The sequence below is a fragment of the Osmerus mordax genome, chromosome 5, assembly GCF_038355195.1.
Source record: "Osmerus mordax isolate fOsmMor3 chromosome 5, fOsmMor3.pri, whole genome shotgun sequence".
Taxonomy (NCBI): Eukaryota; Metazoa; Chordata; class Actinopteri; order Osmeriformes; family Osmeridae; genus Osmerus; species Osmerus mordax.
Window position 1 is genome coordinate 22,058,978 of NC_090054.1, and position 18,887 is coordinate 22,077,864.

General features: G+C 49.9%; 3 protein-coding genes across 6 annotated transcripts in view; 2 read left to right on the forward strand and 1 right to left on the reverse strand.

The window, feature by feature from the left end:
• LOC136942915 (phosphofurin acidic cluster sorting protein 2-like) overlaps positions 1–10,098 on the forward strand; it is a 42,800-nt gene extending 32,702 nt beyond the window's left edge. Inside the window, exons 11-24 of one of the 3 annotated variants that reach the window (XM_067235970.1) lie at positions 614–889; positions 1,325–1,461; positions 1,551–1,683; positions 1,965–2,069; positions 2,530–2,636; positions 3,816–3,970; positions 4,212–4,322; positions 4,769–4,871; positions 6,233–6,275; positions 6,377–6,419; positions 7,168–7,306; positions 7,655–7,878; positions 8,291–8,404; positions 9,626–10,098. In XM_067235970.1, coding sequence (XP_067092071.1) covers positions 614–889; positions 1,325–1,461; positions 1,551–1,683; positions 1,965–2,069; positions 2,530–2,636; positions 3,816–3,970; positions 4,212–4,322; positions 4,769–4,871; positions 6,233–6,275; positions 6,377–6,419; positions 7,168–7,306; positions 7,655–7,878; positions 8,291–8,404; positions 9,626–9,741 — 1,806 coding nt within the window. In that variant the 3' untranslated portion in view covers positions 9,742–10,098. The remainder of the gene's footprint in view (positions 1–613; positions 890–1,324; positions 1,462–1,550; positions 1,684–1,964; positions 2,070–2,529; positions 2,637–3,815; positions 3,971–4,211; positions 4,323–4,768; positions 4,872–6,232; positions 6,276–6,376; positions 6,420–7,167; positions 7,307–7,654; positions 7,879–8,290; positions 8,405–9,625) is intronic. The other 2 variants (XM_067235971.1, XM_067235972.1) reach the window with 2 other exon arrangements.
• Positions 10,099–12,565: 2,467 nt separating this feature from the next.
• On the reverse strand, positions 12,566–15,336 carry mrpl2 (mitochondrial ribosomal protein L2). 2 transcript variants are annotated; one of them, XM_067235974.1, is made up of 8 exons: positions 15,271–15,336; positions 14,885–14,964; positions 14,575–14,776; positions 14,343–14,484; positions 14,064–14,179; positions 13,311–13,421; positions 13,158–13,231; positions 12,566–13,013 (listed from the first exon to the last, which is right to left on the reverse strand). In XM_067235974.1, the coding sequence occupies exons 2-8, from the start codon at positions 14,954–14,956 to the stop codon at positions 12,804–12,806; spliced, it is 927 nt and encodes a 308-aa protein (XP_067092075.1). In that variant the 5' UTR covers positions 14,957–14,964; positions 15,271–15,336; the 3' UTR covers positions 12,566–12,803. The 2 variants fall into 2 exon arrangements, with proteins under 2 accessions (XP_067092075.1, XP_067092074.1); XM_067235973.1 differs by having other exon boundaries at positions 14,885–14,981; positions 15,271–15,331.
• A 434-nt stretch (positions 15,337–15,770) lies between these two features.
• Positions 15,771–18,661, forward strand: LOC136942776 (tripartite motif-containing protein 72-like). The gene is made up of 6 exons (XM_067235748.1): positions 15,771–16,373; positions 16,482–16,577; positions 16,767–17,000; positions 17,103–17,125; positions 17,748–17,881; positions 18,048–18,661. Exons 1-6 carry the CDS (start codon positions 15,771–15,773, stop codon positions 18,659–18,661), a joined length of 1,704 nt encoding a protein of 567 aa, XP_067091849.1.
• Positions 18,662–18,887: the final 226 nt, after the last annotated feature.

Sequence of the window (18,887 nt, forward strand, 5' to 3'; positions counted from 1 at the left end):
CCGCATGTGCTGAGAGTCAGAGAAAGAGAGTCAGAGAGAGAGAGAGTCAGAGAGAGAGAGTCAGAGAGAGAGAGTCAGAGAGAGAGAGTCAGAGAGAGAGAAAGAGAGAGTCAGAGAGAGAGAGAGAGAGTCAGAGAGAGTTAGAGAGAGAGTCAGAGAGAGAGTCAGAGAGAGAGTCAGAGAGAGAGAGTCAGAGAGAGAGTCAGAGAGAGAAAAGAAGTGAGAGAGGAAAAGAGTAAAGAGGAGAGGCAGGATGCTCCAGAACTCGTCTCTGCTCCTGGTTATTTATATCCTTCTGGTCAGATGAGAACCTGCTTCTCTCGCTAGCTGCTGTCTGCAGGCTTGCATGTATGGAACCATGTCTGGGGAATCCATTAACCACCACAAGACAGGTCACACAGATGCTCTTTACAGTAGGGGTTCAGACTGCAATCCTGCGCAATGCTTGTTTCTACCCAGTATTTAAATGTGTTTTTCTGTGAAAACATGATGATAAAATGTGGATCGTGATGTGAACATACCAGTAAACTGTATGTCAACTACACTGAGGCATGCACAAACACCTCACTGGTGCTCCCTCTGGAGCGCTGTATAACGTGTGTGTGTGTGACAGATTGGAGACTTCCTCTCGGTGGACGGGTGTAAAGCGGCAGGAGCCAGATCTCAGGACGACATCACAGACTCTACTGCTGGGGTTAGATCAGTCATCTCTCAGTCCTACTCTACTGCTGGGGTTAGATCAGTCATCTCTCAGTCCTACTCTACTGCTGGGGTTAGATCAGTCATCTCTCAGTCCTACTCTACTGCTGGGGTTAGATCAGTCATCTCTCAGTCCTACTCTACTGCTGGGGTTAGATCAGTCATCTCTCAGTCCTACTCTACTGCTGGGGTTAGATCAGTCATCTCTCAGTCCTACTCTACTTTTGGGGTTATATCAGTCAGTCCTACATCCTCCCTCCTGTCCTCACTTTCATCTTCCCCTCCTCCAGATGACCTTTATCTGCTCCATCATGGTGGGCCTGTCAGCACCATCATCCCCCAGCAACACTCACCCCCACACACACACACACACACACACACACACACCAATCACACGCACCACACATCACACACCGATCCCACATGCACACACACACCACACACACACCCCACACACACCCCAGCATCTCTGTACCTGACAACCTGCCTCTCTCTCTTTCCTCTCCATCTCTCTCTCCGCTCTTCATCTCTGTATCTCTCTCTCATCTCCTCTCTCCACCTCAGCCAGCACCTTGCTTGTAAAGGGATTGTTCTGCTGTCTAACCTTACTGTGTGCATGCCCCAGGACACAGAGGCCCCGGCCCCAGCCCCTGCTCACAGCCCCGTGGAGGTGCTCAGCGCTTGGGAGGTGAATGCAGACCGTCTGGCCAGCTCTGTGGGCAAACTCTGCAAGACGGAGTCCCAAAACCACATGTCTCCCAGGTACACAACACTATCCTAAACCACATGTCTCCCAGGTACAGGTGCTGTATGTGTGTGACTTCATGAGAACCTCGGTGTGTGTTCTCTAGCAGAGCGGAGCCTCGTCTCCAGCGCCGTCCTCGCAGCACCTCCATGAAGGACCGTCAGAACTCCAAGACTCAGAACGACCGCACCTGCAGCGTGGACAGCGACTTCTCGCTGGAGACACGCCTCCTAGCCCAGGTAACCTCTCACACCCGGACACTGTGCTCATGCCTCCTAGCCCAGGTACCCTCTCACACCCGGACACTGTGCTCATGTGGCAGGCGCTGTTATATAGAAAGAACAGCAGTTTGGTGCTCCGAGTCTGGATGTACACGCATCTCAGCCACCAGACACAGTGGATAATGTTGGATTTATCCTACCTTGAAGGTGGACATACTTCAAAGACACAAATCGATATAATGAGGCTGGTGTGTTATTACAAGCCAGACTGTTTTTGTGTCTGTCTCTGATTGGCCCAGGTTCCCAGGAAGTCTGTGTACGACCAGTTGAACCAGATCCTCATCTCAGATGAGCGTCTTCCAGAGAGCATCATCCTCATAAACACCCTGGAATGGCAAGGCCAGGTGTGTGTGTGTGTGTGTGTGGAGGTCTGTTTGTCCAATTCTAGTATTTCATTCTCTATATTGATCTATCTCTCCCCTTCGCCCCCTTTATTTTTCTCCTCTCTCCATACTCTCTCTTTCCTCTCCTCCTCCCCTCCCTCCCCTATCTCCCCTCTCTCCCTCCCTCCCCTCTCTCCCCTCTCTCCCCTCTCCCCATCCCTCCCCTCTCTCCCTCCCCTCCCTCCCCTCTCTCCCCTCTCTCCCTCCCCTCTCTCCCCTCCCTCCCCTCTCTCCCCTCTCTCCCTCCCCTCTCTCCCCTTTCTCCCTCCCCTCTCTCCCCTCTCTCTCTCCCCTCTCTCCCTCCCCTCTCTCCCCTCCCTCCCCTCCCTCCCCTCTCTCCCCTCTCTCCCCTCTCTCCCCTCTCTCCCTCCCCTCTCTCTCTCCCTCCCCTCTCTCCCTCCCTGTCTCCGGTCTCTTGCAGTATGTGGCGGAGGTTCTCCATGAGCAGGGTCAGCCCATCGTGTCCACCTGCTCTGCAGCTGATGTGCATGCTGCCTTCAACACCATCGTAACGCGCATCCAGAGATTGTGAGGCTCACACACACGCTGTGTACAACTGGCCTTGAGGGTAGTTAGTTACAAGGGTAGTTAGTTACAAGGGTAGTTAGTTACAAGGGTAGTTAGTTACAAGGGTAGTTAAACAAAACACACACACACCCATCTGGGCTTCATAACTGAAGAGATGATGCAACAACACAAAGACACAAGTTCCAGACCTGTCTGCGCTTTATGGTTTAGCAGTCTTTACACAACTGCTCAACACGTGTTTCAGTTTATCTTGGCTGTTAGCCAGTTGAACTTGTTCATTGCAATTCCTCAAGTCTGCTAGTGCATGCTCTCTACAGTTTCCTCTGTCCTCTCTAGTTCTCTCTCTCTCTCTGTCCTACTCTCTACATCTCTCTCTCTCTGTCCTACTCTCTACATCTCTTTCTCTCTGTCCTACTCTCTCTCTCTATCTCTCTCTGTCCTACTCTGTACATCTCTCTCTCTCTCTGTCCTACTCTGTACATCTCTCTCTCTCTCTCTGTCCTACTCTGTACATCTCTCTCTCTCTCTGTCCTACTCTCTACATCTCTCTCTCTATCCTACTCTCTACATTTCTCTCTCTCTTTGTCCTACTCTCTAGTTCTCTCTCTCTCTGTCTGTCCTACTCTCTACATCTCTCTCTCTCTTTGTCCTACTCTCTAGTTCTCTCTCTCTCTCTCTGTCCTACTCTCTACATCTCTCTCTCTTTGTCCTACTCTCTAGTTCTCTCTCTCTCTGTCCTACTCTCTAGTTATCTCTCTCTCTCTGTCCCTGACTCTCTCTTTATGTATCTCTCTCTGTTAACTTTATAAGAATTCATCCTTTCCCATAAAGGGCATTGTTCAGTCCCTCTCTGTCTTTCTCTGTGGTCCATCCTCACTGACAGGAAGTCAGTTCTCTCTGCAAACAGGAAGTCAGTTCCTTCTGCCTGGCTTATGTCTCCTGCTCTGTTGGAGTCCTCAGAGCAGCCAGACAAGCAGGGTCTGCACACACCTGCCCCTCACACAACCTGTCTCCTCCAGCTGCTACACACACACACACACGGTATCCAGCTCACCCACCCTGATGCACCTCAGATGGAACTTCCCTCCATCTGTCTCTGTGCATCTCTATTTCCATCTCCCTCTTTTCCTCCACGTCTCTCTCATCTCTCTCCGTCCCTCTGCCTGTGTCCTCCTGCAGCTGTAACTGTAACGCCCAGACTCCTCCCACGGTCAAGCTGGCAGTGGCAGGTGACCAGAGCTACCTCAGCACCATCCTGAGGTTCTTTGTGGAGCAGCTGGCCAATAAGACGCCAGACTGGCTAAGCTACATCCGCTTCCTGGTCATCCCCATTGGTACGGCAACCAACTGTACACTCTACCCCCACTTAGCACCTACCACCTTCACCTCCACTCCTGTGTAGTTCAGGCTGTTCATGTTTACCTGTGTGTGTGTAGTTCAGCCTGTTCATGTTTACGTGTGTGTGTGTAGTTCAGGCTGTTCATGTTTACCTGTGTGTGTGTAGTTCAGGCTGTTCATGTTTACCTGTGTGTGTGTAGTTCAGGCTGTTCATGTTCATCTGCGTGGTGTCTTCAGGTTCCCACCCCCTGGCCAAGTACATGGCCTCGTTTGACAGCAGGTTCAACAGCATCTTCATGGACTCTGCATGGAAGGAGCTGTTCTGCCGGGCAGAACGACCCACCTCAGGTAGGGCTACCTGTGTGTTCCCCTGTGTGTGCCCCTGTGTGCCCCTGTGTGTGCCCCTGTGTTCCCCTGTGTGTTCCCCTGTGTGTGCCCCTGTGTGTGCCCCTGTGTGCCCCTGTGTGTGCCCCTGTGTGTGTCCCTGTGTGTGCCTCTGTGTGCCCCTGTGTGTGCCCCTGTGTTGACAGTGTGTGTGTTACCGGGTGTTTCTATGTTGACAGTGTGTGTGTTACTGGGTGTTTCTATGTTGACAGTGTGTGTGTTACTGGGTGTTTCTATGTTGACAGTGTGTGTGTTACCGGGTGTTTCTATGTTGACAGTGTGTGTGTTACCGGGTGTTTCTATGTTGACAGTGTGTGTGTTACCGGGTGTTTCTATGTTGACAGTGTGTGTGTTACCAGGTGTTTCTATGTTGACAGTGTGTGTGTTACCAGGTGTTTCTATGTTGACAGAGAAGCCAGACGTGGCTGCGCGTGTGGCTCAGTACCTGGCAGGAGCGCTGCTGTCCCACCAGGTCCCCATCTCAGAAGCCATGCTCACCTACAAGCAGAAGAGGTACAGCTCAGCTCAGTCCCACTGGAGTGTGTGTGTGTTCCTCATTGACTTGTTTGTTTGTTTATTTGTTTGCTTTGTGGTTTGAGTTGAACAAAGCTCCACTCTAACAGAGAGCAGGGGGCCTCAGTGTTCCTCTCTAACAGAGAGCGGGCCTCAGTGTTCCTCTCTAACAGAGAGCAGGGGGCCTCAGTGTTCCTCTCTAACAGAGAGCAGGGGGCCTCAGTGTTCCTCTCTAACACAGAGCAGGGGGCCTCAGTGTTCCTCTCTAACAGAGAGCAGGGGGCCTCAGTGTTCCTCTCTAACAGAGAGCAGGGGGCCTCAGTGTTCCTCTCTAACAGAGAGCAGGGGGCCTCAGTGTTCCTCTCTAACACAGAGCAGGGGGCCTCAGTGGCCAGAAGTGGTTATCCACACGTGAATAACATGCAGACACAGTACCACTCAAATAACACTGTCCAATTCCTCTCTCTCCTGTGTTCTCTTGGTTTGCATTCAAGGAAGAGGAGTTTGTATTTTGATTTTTACATCAGGTATCTTTACTGAGGTTTCATTTGTATCCCTGTCCTTGTTCCTTTGACTTGCTTGACCTTTGTGTTTATGTGTGTGTCCGCTGTCTCAACCCCACCCACCCACACACAAACACACACTCACAAACACAGCTGTGTGATCTGGTTGTCAGGAGCGATCCTGTATGGTCATCCATCTCATTGTGACCCCAGAGTGAGCTCATCCCACCCAGCCAACTGTGCCATCCAGGGACATGTGTTCCATCCAGGGACATGTGTTCCACCAAGGGACATGTGTTCCATCCAGGGACATGTGTTCCACCAAGGGACATGTGTTCCATCCAGGGACATGTGTTCCATCCAGGGACATGTGTTCCACCCAGGGACATGTGTTCCATCCAGGGACATGTGTGCCATCCAGGGACATGTGTTCCACCCAGGGACATGTGTTCCACCAAGGGACATGTGTTCCATCCAGGGACATGTGTTCCACCCAGGGACATGTGTTCCACCCAGGGACATGTGTTCCATCCAGGGACATGTGTTCCACCCAGGGACATGTGTTCCACCAAGGGACATGTGTTCCACCCAGGGACATGTGTTCCATCCAGGGACATGTGTTCCACCCAGGGACATGTGTTCCATCCAGGGACATGTGTTCCACCCAGGGACATGTGTTCCACCCAGGGACATGTGTTCCACCCAGGGACATGTGTTCCACCCAGGGACATGTGTTCCATCCAGGGACATGTGTTCCACCCAGGGATGGTACATGGTACATGAGTGTTCCTGTGTGGTCCTGTTAAGACAGTCCCTTTCTGGACAAACTAACCCTCCCTCTGGTCCTCTCTGTCCTAGCCCTGACGAAGACTCCTGTCAGAAGTTTGTGCCATTCATTGGGGTAAGAAATCTTTTTATATGGTGATTCATAAGAAAGCAGTAACATTTGATGAAGTGGTAACAATCTCCATAAGCTGAAATGTGTGTGTTTGTGTGTTCCAGGTTGTGAAGGTGGGGATTGTGGAGCACAGTCTCTCAACCTCAGGTGAGACTCTGTGTGTGTGTGTGTGTGTGTGTGTGTGTGTGTGTGTGTGTGTGTGTGTGTGTGTGTGTGTGTGTGTGTGTGTGTGTGTGTGTGTGTGTGTGTGTGTGTGTGTGTGTGTGCTACAGACAGGTGTGTGTGCTACAGACAGGTCTCCCTACAGACCAGTCTCCCTACAGACCAGTCTCCCTTCAGACCAGTCTCCCTACAGACCAGTCTCCCTTCAGACCGGTCTCTCTACAGATCGGTCTCCCTAAAGACCGGTCTCCCTTCAGACCAGTCTCCCTACAGACCAATCTCCCTACAGACCAGTCTCTCTACAGACCAGTCTCCCTTCAGACCAGTCTCTCTACAGACCAGTCTCCCTTCAGACCAGTCTCCCTACAGACCAGTCTCCCTTCAGACCAGTCTCTCTACAGACCAGTCTCCCTTCAGACCAGTCTCCCTAAAGACCAGTCTCTCTACAGACCAGTCTCTCTACAGACCAGTCTCCCTTCAGACCAGACTCCCTTCAGACCAGTCTCCCTTCAGACCAGTCTCCCTACAGACCAGTCTCTCTACAGACCAGTCTCCCTTCAGACCAGTCTCCCTACAGACCAGTCTCTCTACAGACCAGTCTCTCTACAGACTAGTCTCTCTGAATACCAGTCTCTCTACAGACCAGTCTGTCTACAGACCAGTCTCCCTACAGACCAGTCTCTCTACAGACCAGTCTCTCTACAGACCAGTCTCTCTCTTGTTTTTGTTCCAGTGGACTCTGACGATGCCCTGGGTGGCAACGTGGGGGTCCTGGCCTCCCCGCCCCCCCCGCCAGCGGGCCCCTACGGGAAGGAGGTGGGGGGCACCCCGCCCCAGTCCCCCTCCGTGTCCTCCACCCTCTACGGAGCCGGGTACACCTCCAGCACAGCCTGGTTCACTCACTTACACTGTTACACGCACACACACAGTACATACACACATAGGAGAGACTGATGCCCTGTGGTTGAAGGTGACATGAAAGTGGGATATAGATAACATGTAATGTGTTGGTAGTGATGATGATGATGATGATGATGATGATGATGATGATGAGGGTGATGGTGATGGTGATGGTGATAGTGAAGATGGTGATAGTGATGATGGTGATGGTGAAGATGGTGATAGTGATGGTGTTAGTGATGATGGTGATGGTGGTGATAGTGATGGTGTTAGTGATGATGGTGATGGTGGTGATAGTGATGGTGGCAATGTCTCCCCAGCTCTCCTTGTGCGGGCGGGGAGGTGATGGGGCTACAGGTGGACTACTGGGGATGGCAGGGTCCAGACAGGAAGAGGGAGGGGGAGAAGAGGGATGCAGGCCTTAAGAACACCCTGAAGAGCAACTTCCGCTCCCTGCAGGTGAGCAGACTCCCTGTGGGGGGCGACACCTGCCCGCCCCCCAGCATGGCCATGACCGTGGTCACCAAGGAGAAGAACAAGAAAGGTGAACTTCCGTCCCCTATCAACATTCCTCTTCCTAGTCCTCTCTGCAAGCTCTAAACAGACAACTCACTGTTTGTTGTTTTGTACACAATAACAGTACTGACCCATGAGCTCTGTGTGGTGTATAATGCAGTACTAGTGAGGTGTCTGTGGTCTATAATGCAGTACTAGTGAGCTCTGTGTGGTCTATAATGCAGTACTAGTGAGGTCTCTGTGGTCTATAATGCAGTACTAGTGAGCTCTGTGTGGTCTATAATGCAGTACTAGTGAGCTCTGTGTGGTCTATAATGCAGTACTAGTGAGCTCTGTGTGGTCTATAATGCAGTACTAGTGAGCTCTGTGTGGTCTATAATGCAGTACTAGTGAGCTCTGTGTGGTCTATAATGCAGTACTAGTGAGCTCTGTCCCCACAGTGATCTTCCTGACTAAGAGGCCCAGAGAGAAGGACGTGGATTGTAGGAGTCAGGTGATCGATGGCATCAGCAGGCTGATTTGCACGGCCAAGAACCAGCACACCATGCTGAGAGGTACTTCACCTACCTACAGCCACCTACCTACAGCCACCTACCCTACAGCCACCTACCTACAGCCACCTACCCTACAGCCACCTACCCTACAGCCACCTACCCTACAGCCCCCTACCCTACAGCCACCTACCCTACAGCCACCTACCCTACAGCCACCTACCCTACAGCCACCTACCTACAGCCACCTACCCTACAGCCACCTACCTACAGCCACCTACCTACAGCCACCTACCCTACAGCCCCCTACCCTACAGCCACCTACCTACAGCCACCTACCCTACAGCCCCCTACCCTACAGCCACCTACCCTACAGACACCTACCCTACACCCACCTACCCTACAGCCACCTACCCTAAAGCCACCTACCCTACAGCCACCTACCCTACATCCACCTACCTACACCCACCTACCCTACTGCCACCTACCCTACAGCCACCTACCCTACAGCCACTTACCCTACACCCACCTACCCTACAGCCACCTACCCTACACCCACCTACCCTACACCCACCTACCCTACAGCCACCTACCCTACACCCACCCTACAGCCACCTACCCTACACCCACCTACCCTACACCCACCTACCCTACAGCCACCTACCCTACACCCACCTACCCTACACCCACCTACCCTACACCCACCTACCCTACACCCACCCTACAGCCACCTACCCTACACCCACCTACCCTACACCCACCTACCCTACAGCCACCTACCCTACACCCACCTACCCTACAGCCACCCACCCTACAGCCACCTAACCTACACCCACCTACCCTACAGCCACCTACCCTACAGCCACCTACCCTACACCCACCTACCTACACCCACTTACCCTACAGCCACCTACCCTACACCCACCTACCCTACACCCACCTACCCTACACCTACCTACCCTACAGCCACCTACCCTACAGCCACCTACCCTACAGCCACCTACCCTACAGTCTAGCCCTATCTACTCAGTCCACAGCCTCTCAGCCAAGTCATGTGCATTTCACATCTTTTATGTAGTTCAGCCTGTCTTTTATCAAGTTAACACTGGCCAAAAGGCAGCTGCATCTAAAAGCAGATACACATCTAACACAGTAAACACAGCTAAGTGTTCCACACTGGATACCTGTAGCTTTGTGTGGTGTACCATCACCACCTAGAGGTCATTTGTAGTCCAGCAGGTAGTGAAGTCCAGCAGCTCACCCTCCTGCTCCTCTGGTCCACAGTGTCCATCGACGGGGTGGAGTGGAATGACGTCAAGTTCTTCCAGCTTGCGGCCCAGTGGCCCACTCACGTCAAGCACTTCCCGGTGGGAATATTCGGCTACAGCAAGCCCATGTGACCGAGGCCAGCGCCCCAGCCTCATCCCCAGGAGACTGCCTGGCCCCGGCCCCCAGGAGGTTGTGAGGAGACCCCGGGGTTTCCTGTGGAAGCCTCCCAGCCTCAGAACCTGTTCTCAACACAAACGCTTGTCGTCATCAAAATTCACTGTTGTTTTTTTTAGGTTGTTTTTTAACACACTACAATCAGTACTACTTTGTAAAAGTTTATGCTGCCACCCGAAAAAAATATGATTCTAAGGTTTTGGAAAGAATTTGCCACATTTCAACGATGGCAGTTGTTTGCACTTTGCTTTCGCATTTTTTACATTTTATTATTTCTATGAAATCCAACGTTTATTTTGGCTCTATGGACAATTGAGGGGGGGAGGGGTGAAGGGTGTATGTGTGTGTGTGTGTGTGTGTGTGTGTGTGTGTGTGTGTGTGTGCTTGCTTGTTTGTAAAGGTGGAATATTGCTGTGAATCTTGTTGGACCTCTAACTCAATGTTCTGTTTTCTCCCTGAAATAATTTTTTACAAAAAAGTTATAACTTTTTTATAATAACTGAATTTATTACTCTAATCTGCCTTTTGTTTTTAAGCACACTGTGTACCCAAAACAAAACCTAAACCCTAGCCACAGTGTGTTCCGGGAAGTAGCTATTAAGAATTTAGCTACAGTATCACACATTTGGAACATATTTACCCAACATTTTTTATTAAAGTAAACTATTGTTCTGTTGTAGAGAGCTGTATATACCCTGCATACAGAACATCAGTGAAGTTACATTTGAGGACAGGTGAGAGCATGTGTAGCTGGGAGGGACTGCAGGATGAAGACGTGGAACTGTCTTACGGCCAAAACACTCCGTCCAGTTTAACTGTCATGTCTGAATGTTCAGGATGATGCTCTCTCTGGCCTCACTAACTCAGCCTCTCTCTCCACTCTCTGTATGTGGGTTGATACACACCACACTTCCGCTGTCCTAAATGTCTCCTAATGTTTCAGATGTCTCCTTGTGCCAAAGTAGATGTGTTCAGACCACGCTCACTTTCAGTCCTTTCCTTCCTGGTCATTCTGGTTCTGGATGGTCACATGACCTGGTCTTCTCACCAGTGCTGGTCTGTTCAAGACACTGTTGTAGTTTCAGGAAGCACAACTGGTCTGACAGGAAACAGACCACTCAGACTCATTTGGTTTAAGCAAATGTAACAAACTCTAAACTCAACACGTAGACTGGTCTTCTATGTGCCTCATTCATGTGTTGAAGGGAACAGAACTGTTGGACTGTCACAAGTGTATTTTAGTGCTTCTTCTACACATCAGTCCCCAAGGCCAAGACTAAAACATGCACAATATGAACTCATGTCCGTCTGAACAGCCGTAGTCTGGGGCTGAACCCAGGTAGTTAAACTCATTAGGGGTGGCTAACGTGATACTGCACTACACACACTGGTGCAGAGCTCCTGCAGAATGTGTACTCTCATCGCAGTTCGCAGCCTAAACGTGAAGTCTTTAGACTGTTCATGCAGGAACGTGAGTAGTTCTGGTGAAGCTTCAGATGACAGATGTGTTTGAGCTCAGCCTGGTGCGCAGGTGTTCAGTGTTTGATGGTACTGTTTGGATAGCGTTACTAATGTGAAACTTTTGCAATAGAAAACTGTTGGACTTTGGGAAGGGACATAGGTTCCTATCTCTGTATCGTAATATGTTGTGCTTAAATGAAGACTAACTATTATGCTGGCTTTTATTTGTACCAAACTGTATGTTTATAAAAATAGCCTGTTGTCAATCACTATTCTTCCCCGTGTTCTAAACTAAAAGCACATCTAAATTTATCTTAATTACTTATTATTCAGAAGATTTTTTTTTGAAACATGCACTTTCTTGAACCTTTATAGCTCCTATACCTGGTGGGAATACTTTACATTTCGTATTGGACTTGGTGTTTGCAGGGGAGAAAGTCCTGTCTCCAAGTCTTTAGAACTCTGACCTTAGTGGGGATGATAAGATGCGATAGCGTAAGCGCCTTGTGTGGTCTCACAAACCTCGGTGGCTAGTTCCGTTGTTCAGCCTGTTCTTGTTGTTTTTGCCACTTCATATTGAAATGTTTAACAACTACATGACCACCGTACGTGTCTGTGTACATGTTAGTCCTGCCTTGGTCCTGTCGTGTTGCGTTTTAACCAAGAGACAGCCTGCCCTCCATCACCCCAAGAGACAGCCTGCCCTCCATCACCCCAAGAGACAGCCTGCCCTCCATCACCCCAAGAGACAGCCTGCCCTTCATCACCCCCATTAAGCCCCTGGACGAACAGGCCCAGCTGGGCGGAGGAGGAGGGGGGGGACAGTCCTCTACCTGTAGAAGGTAGAACTCAGTGTACTTTAAATGTCTGTGACCTTTGACCCTGTCTGCCCCTAATCTAGAGGTAGCAGGTGGTGTTTCACCAACAATCACCAATGAAATGGCCAGATAACTTTGTTAAATGTTCAAGCAAATCTCCATGACAGCTCGTTCATAAGATGTGTTGGACTGTAACTGCTCAGTTCTACAATCAGAAACATCAGTCTAGTTTAAACTATGAAACAGGGAAGCTAACAGCTGTTTATAATCAGAGGTACAGGGCCATCTCACTAAGCCTGTGAACTGAAACACCACCCATGTCTTTGCACAAACCTTGTTTTAAATGACATGACAGTATTTTAAAATTTACCACTAAAGAAAACATGGGTTAATCTTTGCATGTTTTACTATGGATGTAAATATGTTTTGTAGTTTGAAGTTTTATATTGTTTTGTTTCTCCATGCTTTCACAAGCAGCTGTGTTTAATAAAAAAGTTTAACCTTCCATGAGTCATTTATTACAATAAGCTCAAAACAGGCTCCAGATCACGTTACGTGAAACACAAATCAGTATCACAGAGATGACAACCATCCATGTCAGTCCACTGCAGCTACCAAACCCACAGTCACAGCTGAGACAGCCTGGGTTCTGTCAGTCCAGCTGGGGTCTGTCTGTCCAGCTGGGTTCTGTCAGTCCAGCTGGGTTCTGTCAGTCCAGCTGGGTTCCTGTCCAGGTTGTTCTACCTGGCGGACACGGCCGGCATGTTGACATACACCTTCATGGGGGGGAGGGGCTTGATCTTGCGCCCCGCCCAGCCCCCCTTCCTCTGCCACCAGCCGCTGGAGGGCCGCTTGCCAAGCCAGCGGTTGGTCCCCGCCTTCCCGATGATGCGCTTGTTGTGATCGATGTTGGAGACGCGTCCTACAGTCACCATGCATGTCTCCAGCACCTGGGGCACAGCAGGAGGTGTGAGTGTGTGTTCACGTCTCCAGCACCTGGGGCACAGGAGGTGCCCCAGGTGCTGGGAGGTGTGAGTGTGTGTTGCCACAGGAACGACATCCCTAAATCCCACAGAGAAACATGGCTGGCTCACCTGGACCTGGCGTTTGGAGGGCAGCTGGACTATGGCCGTACCGTTCACCTTGCGGAGCAACACTCCACTTGTCCCTGAGCAAACAAAACAGCAGATGAAAACAGAACGAGGGCTGATGTCTGATCAGTGTAACTCTGATGCCAGGGTTCTCACCTGCTGCTCTGATGAACCAGGCTCCTCGCCCAGGGTACAGCTCCAGGTTGTTGACCAGTGTGCCCACGGGCAGGGCTCCCAGAGGGTAGGAGTCGCCTTCGTTAGCAGCCACTGGGAAGAGCACAGCTCACATGACCAACAAGCCTGCAGTGCTGCAGCTCACATGACCAACAAGCCTGCAGTGCTGCAGCTCACATGACCAACAAGCCTGCAGTGCTGCAGCTCACATGACCAACAAGCCTGCAGTGCTGCAGCTCACATGACAAACAAGCCTGCAGCTGCGCTGTCGCCGGCCTCCTGTTGCCACGGCTACCCTACACTCATGATAACGATAGAAGCATCTGCTAACTGAACACATTCTGATGATGAACGCTACACAGAAGATCCATGCTGCTGACACACTACAGGAGCCGCAGCCTGACTGAAGCCCAGTCTGACCTGCCATGCAGCCTGACTGAAGCCCAGTCTGACCTGCCATGCAGCCTGAGTGAAGCCCAGTCTGACCTGCCATGCAGCCTGACTGAAGCCCAGTCTGACCTGCCATGCAGCCTGACTGAAGCCCAGTCTGACCTGCCATGCAGCCTGAGTGAAGCCCAGTCTGACCTGCCATGCAGCCTGACTGAAGCCCAGTCTGACCTGCCATGCAGCCTGACTGAAGCCCAGTCTGACCTGCCATGCAGCCTGACTGAAGCCCAGTCTGACCTGCCATGCAGCCTGACTGAAGCCCAGTCTGACGAGGAAGCCCTGTCTGACCTGCCATGCGTCCAATCGTCCCGGAGGTCTTGATGAGGTCACCAGCCTGCATGTTCTCTGTGGCAATGATCCAGCGCTTCCTGTTTCCTCCTGCCACCAGCGCGATATCTGCTGACCTGCTCGACAACGGGGAGATCACCATGTCAACCACTCGTGGGTCCAAAGACTGGCCACCCCAATCACCCCATGTCCAAATTGATTTTTTACATTAAAGTACATTTCATTTATTCATTTATGTCAGTATATTATTAATATTATTACTAGGAGATAACACCTCACCTGCAGGGGTCATAACGGACTTCCAGAATCTTCTCATCAAAGGCCTTGTCCTCCTTCCCCTCCTCGTAGCGGAGCCTCTGGAAGTCGATCCAGCGGTACCTCTGTTTGTGGCCGCCACCAATGCCATGTGTCCGTATCCTTCCTGCGTGTCATTACCAATAAATAACCTGCTTCATGTTCCTTTTATATGTCCTGTTATTTGATCAAAGCACAACTGAACAGTGGAACTCGCCAGTGTGATCTCGTCCTCCAGTCTTCTTCATGCCCACAGGCCTGATGGTGTACTTCTCCCTCTCCTTCCAGCGGGTTCTGTTCTGCTCCAGCGAGGCGGTGGTGATGAAGCTCCTGCACTGGCCCACTGCCCCCATGAGAGCCGCGGGAGGGGACCGGACACCACCGGAGGCGACCGGAGTCAGCACGCACCGCCCCGCAGCCTGTCAATGCGACGCGACATGAAGACCAGCGGCTCTTGACGTCTACATTGCATTGTTTTTCAGGATTCTGTGGGAGGCTTACAGGTGAAATGTGATGCATGCCTTTACCTGAGCAGGGAGCAGGGCAGTGCGGGACAGCGACAGCGAACACAAAGCCCGAGTAAGAGATGGCAATGCCATGACGATCACTGTTTCGTGGACAAAACTGGTGGTTTGAAGGGATATTCAAATTATTTGCTGTCTTCTGTTGTCTGTTAGCGGTGTCCTGTCTTGTATACACTTGGTAAGTATCTCTTGCTAAGTAGCTAGCTGGCATATCATACGCCAGCTAGATAAAGTTAGCCAGCTAGGTTGCTGGGTAAGTTAGCGAGCATCAACATCAAGAAGGCTGACATTCTTTAGTCAGCTTTACCCGTTTCCATCAGAATCAGTGTTTTACTTGAGTCATGCACTTAGTTACATTACTATCTAATTGCAGGGAAAATGTTACTCACCTTAAAATAAAGCTATTTCATTGTCTCATTCCACTGTGCCCTTCAGTTGCTCGCATGTGAGGTCGCAATCTGATGACGTAGAGTAAGCTTACTCGGGAACATTTGTTTAGTTAGCCCGGGCAGTCCGATCCGATTTCGCCCTATATCCAATATGTCAAAGGGAGTTGAATTCTCAACACATATTGTTGACTCTTTTAAACTTATCATAGTTTTTCATTAATTTGAATGCCTATTATTCGCAATATTTCTACAAAATTCTATGTAGCCTACTCCATCTCCACACGTAACCAAATGATCCTAAAGTCATCATACAGACCCATTGTGTTCAATGTAATAGAAGAAGAGTAAATCTTTAGTAATGTGACACTGTGGTTAAAGGGGATCAATAAAATATGCATAAGTCGAGGCAGCGCACCGCATGCAAGCACCATAGGAGTCAGTTGCAAGCAGAAGTATCAAGTCAAGTTTATTTATAGAGCACATTTAAAAGCAACAACCATATGGAGACTGCCGGGCCCAGCCTGAAATGTCCAATCTGCCAGGACGTCTTCTCAGAACCAGCGATGCTCCCATGTGGACACACCTTCTGCCTCTCCTGCATCCGCACGGTGTGGAACGCAGACCTGTCCGCTGAAGGCCCCTTCTTCTGCCCGGAGTGCCAGATCCTGCTTCCTTCAGACCTGACCCTGGAGGTGGAGCCCAGTCTCCAGGCTAGGATGCAGCATCTCTCCATCACAGGGGCATCACTCAGTCAGCCTGCCTCTTCTGGGGCCCCCTCCTCCCCTTCCTCCCCTTCCTCCTCCCCTGTCACCTGTGACCACTGCATAGAGACAGCGTCCGTCGCCATCAGAACCTGCCTCACCTGTGACGCCTCCCTGTGCCGGGCCCACGCAGCGCTCCACCAGCAGAGGGCAGTGCTGCGGCAGCACGTGCTGGTGGAGGTGACCAGAGACCCCCTCTCTCTGAAGTGCAGGGAGCACCAACAGCAGCTGAAGCTGTTCTGTGTGGAGGAGCAGCTTCCTGTCTGCTCCCTCTGCCTGCTGGTGGGGCGGCACCAACACCACCAGGTCCTGCAGCTGCAGGATGCCAGCGCAGAGCTCAAGGTGAGGAGAGCACAGCCACACAAACAGAAAGATAGGTGACAGTCTTCCTGACAGCAGGCGTTCCGTGACCCTGTGCTCCTCATGGTGCTCCTGTGTCTCTCTCTGCAGACGATGTTGGAGACCACGATGACCCAGCTGCTGCAGAGAAGGATGTCAGCAGAGCAAGCCATTAAGGACCTGGAGGCCGTGTACACAGAGACAATGGTACTGTAAACACATATTGATGTATTTTTTACTTAACTCATGTTCTACCCTATCATACTGCCACTACATTTACATTTAGTCATTTACCACTAGTAAGTAGTTCAGTTATGTGTTCAGTTATTTTTATGGAAGGCAGAATCTATCTTCTATCATGAAAAAGCAACGTAATTTGGAGTTTCATTTTTCCAGAAGTCTACTGCAGCCTTCAGGAGCAGAATCTCTGACAAGTACAGCAGGATTCGAGGTCTGATTGAGGAAGACGAGAGCCTGATGGTAAAGATGGTGGACTCAGAAGAGGTGTTCATCTCAGAATGGCTGGAGGCCCAGAGGCAGGTCTTGGAGGAACAGATCAAGGAGACCGACAGTCTGAGAAGCACCAGCAAGTCTCTGATCCAAGAAACAAATGACTTGATCTTCCTGCAGGTAAATATTCCAGATTCCAACAAAAGTGAGTATTGAGAATCATAAGGATGTCATGTATGATTATCAAAATGTTTTAATAATTTAGTGTGATGTCTTTTTCAGCGGATCACAGCACATGGGCTTGGGTGAGTCCACGTTGTTTAGTTTCTCAGCAAAAAAAACCCCAGAGATGTGCAGAGGGAAGGCTGCACATCTCTATTTTGAAAATAATTTTGAAAAGTATTTTGAAAATAATTTTTAAAATAATTTTGAAAAGTATTTTTAAAATAATTTTGAAAAGTATTTTGAAAATAATTTTGAAAAGTATTTTGAAAATAATTTTGAAAATAATTTTGAAAAGTATTTTGAAAATAATTTTGAAAAGTATTTTGAAAATAATTCTGAAAATAATTTTGAAAATAATGTTCACAATTATTTTCACAATTATTTTCACAATTATTTTCAAAATTATTTTCAACATTATTTTCAAAATACTTTTCAAAATTATTTTCAAAATACTTTTCAAAATTATTTTCAAAATACTTTTCAAAATTATTTTCAAAATACTTTTCAAAATTATTTTCAAAATACTTTTCAAAATACTTTTAAAAATTATTTTCAAAATAGTGTACCGGACTCCAGACAGCATATGACTGCAGATCAAACGTCCGCAGGCTCAGCCTTCCCTCTGCACATCTCTGGGGGTAAAAGCGTCTGCTTAGTGAATACTTATTTGACATGACTAGACTATAGCTGCCCTGTGTGCAGGAGAACTCTGGACCTGCCGCCCCTCAGGGAGATGGAGAAGCAGATCTGCAGCCCTGAGAAGCTGAGGACCATCGAGCGCTTGGTGGATGACCTGACCGTGGCCTTGTCTCAGCACTTCCCCAGGATGTGGTCGTGTCAGTGCAGTTTATTTCTGCTAAGGACAGTTCAGTGTTTAAATTAAACCAAATGTCAATTAGTTTCTGTTTTTAGAATGTGTTTGGTATTGCGCCTTTCATCTAAAGAGCAGTTTACCAAGTGCATCTTCACTGTGTACACACAATAACATGTGTGTGTGTGCAGATCTTAGAGCGCTCACCCTGGACCCCAGCACTGCCCACCCCCAGCTTCTGGTGTCCCAGGACAGGCAGCAGGTCCGCTGGGGAACCCAACCCAGCGCTGGGGCCCCGGGCTCTGGACGCCTGGACGCCCAGTACAGCATCCTGGCCCGAGAGTCCTTCTCTACTGGCCGGCACTACTGGGAAGTGCTGGTCCAGGAGAAGCCCTTCTGGCTGATCGGTACAACCACCGGGGAGACTGGTTTCCAAGAGGGAGGCCCCACCAAGGGGCTCGCAGACCAGAAGAAGGCGTCCTGGTGCGTCTACCATGGAGATGGGCAGTACCTGGCATGCCACGATGCCCAGGAGACCCTGCTGTCTGTGGGGAGGAGGGTTGTCAAGCTGGGCATGATGGCTGACCTCCAGCAGGGGGCGCTGTCGTTCTATGATGCCGACACGCTGACATTGCTGCATCGGTTCCGCGTGCCCTGCCTGGAGCCCCTCTACCCCATGTTCAACCCTTGTATCAACATGAACAACCTGAACACACAGCCCCTCACGCTGTTTTGTCTCAGAGATGCTGATAGGTCGAGGAGCGTGGGGGGAGGAGCTGCAGGAACATCACAGTCACCATCTTAGGACTGTCGCCTGATACTACACAATGGAGATCATTAACAACATGGATTGTGTGTATTGTCCAAAGATGGGAAGTAACCAAGTACAAATACTTTGTTACTGTACTTAAGTATATTTTTCTGGTTTCAGAACTTTTCTTCAGTATTTACTTTTCTGACGTTTTACTCTCACTTCTTATATCTGTACTTTGTACTTGTTACATTTTCAAGCCAGACTTGTTACTTTAGTT

What these genes read in the sequence shown, in the direction of transcription:
- mrpl2 (XM_067235974.1), bottom strand. Translation starts at nt 14,956, where the DNA reads ATGGCATTGCCATCTCTTACTCGGGCTTTGTGTTCGCTGTCGCTGTCC. An exon ending in CTGCCCTGCTCCCTGCTCAG is followed by an intron (nt 14,777 to 14,884) that starts GTAAAGGCATGC and finishes TCGCATTGACAG; the next exon opens with GCTGCGGGGCGGTGCGTGCT. An exon ending in CCTCCAAACGCCAGGTCCAG is followed by an intron (nt 13,014 to 13,157) that starts GTGAGCCAGCCA and finishes GCTGTGCCCCAG; the next exon opens with GTGCTGGAGACATGCATGGT.
- LOC136942776 (XM_067235748.1), top strand. Translation starts at nt 15,771, where the DNA reads ATGGAGACTGCCGGGCCCAGCCTGAAATGTCCAATCTGCCAGGACGTC. An exon ending in ATGCCAGCGCAGAGCTCAAG is followed by an intron (nt 16,374 to 16,481) that starts GTGAGGAGAGCA and finishes CTCTCTCTGCAG; the next exon opens with ACGATGTTGGAGACCACGAT. An exon ending in CTTCCCCAGGATGTGGTCGT is followed by an intron (nt 17,882 to 18,047) that starts GTCAGTGCAGTT and finishes GTGTGTGTGCAG; the next exon opens with ATCTTAGAGCGCTCACCCTG.